Consider the following 992-nt stretch of genomic DNA (forward strand, 5'->3'; position numbering starts at 1 on the left):
ACCCATAGTCGCTGTTCGATCTCACTTCCGTTAGTGCAGAGGGAGCGGTAATGACCGAAATCAAGTGAAAACAAAGCGTAAAGGAGAAAAGAGAAAAAAAAGAGCAGTACAAGTACGTGCACGACATAAAGATTCCGTACCAGATGAGAAAGCAGAACCCCCACTTAGAGAAAAAAAACGCAAAGGAACATCAGCAATACAGGGCATGCTAAACCACCGAGCACTGTTGTGAAAGGAAACGAAAACACAGAACCTCACAAATGATATCTTTTTTGAAATGGAAAAGTCAAAATGAGCAACCCACGGGTTGAGCTAGTGGCTATTCACTAGTGCTTTACTTGCGCGCTGGACCACCGCGGCGAGCGCCCTTCGAGACGTTCGGTGCCGCCACAACATTAGGCAGGACGTGACGCGGAACGCCAGTCTCCATACGCTTCAGCATGGCAAGTGTCTGCTTGTCGACACGGATGCCGTCCTGGATAGCCTGGTCAACGTGAGAAACCTCCGGCACGTAGTCCATGCGGCGCTCACGCTCCTCTTCTTGCAGTTTCAGCGAGATACCACGGACAGGGCCGCGGGCGAGACGCTTCATAATGTGTGTGGCGTAACCGGCAATCTTATTCTTCAGCTTCTTGGAGCGGGCAATAGTGACATCCATAACAATGCGCTTGTTTTGGTAGAAGTCCTTGTTCAGTTTGGAGAAGTACTTCTCCACGATCTGCTTGGACGCGCGCTTCACGGTCTTCGTGCGGATCTTGCCCATAGTTCCTAAGAAACAGTGCCTTCCCTTTCTTTTTAAAGATACGTGAAGTTCTAACGTTCAGAAGTGGAACAACAGACGAACCAAATGAAAACAAGTAAAAATTTAGGAGAGTAAGGTAAAAAAAAAATGAGCGAGAGGTACACATTACCAAACGCAGCATAGCTGCCTTGATTAGCAACGTTTTTTGCTCTTTGGCGTGAAGTACTTCGGAGCCCGCCAGTTTAACGGA

At 48.2% G+C, this 992-nt stretch overlaps 1 protein-coding gene across 1 annotated transcript; it reads right to left on the reverse strand.

The window, feature by feature from the left end:
* Positions 1-334: 334 nt before the first annotated feature.
* On the reverse strand, positions 335-763 carry TEOVI_000513700 (40S ribosomal protein S17, putative; the record flags this gene model as incomplete). The annotated part of the gene is made up of 1 exon (XM_067221230.1): positions 335-763. One exon carries the CDS (start codon positions 761-763, stop codon positions 335-337), a length of 429 nt encoding a protein of 142 aa, XP_067077331.1.
* Positions 764-992: the final 229 nt, after the last annotated feature.

Source organism: Trypanosoma equiperdum (assembly GCF_001457755.1).
Source record: "Trypanosoma equiperdum strain OVI genome assembly, contig: ctg_1366, whole genome shotgun sequence".
NCBI classification, from domain to species: Eukaryota; Euglenozoa; class Kinetoplastea; order Trypanosomatida; family Trypanosomatidae; genus Trypanosoma; species Trypanosoma equiperdum.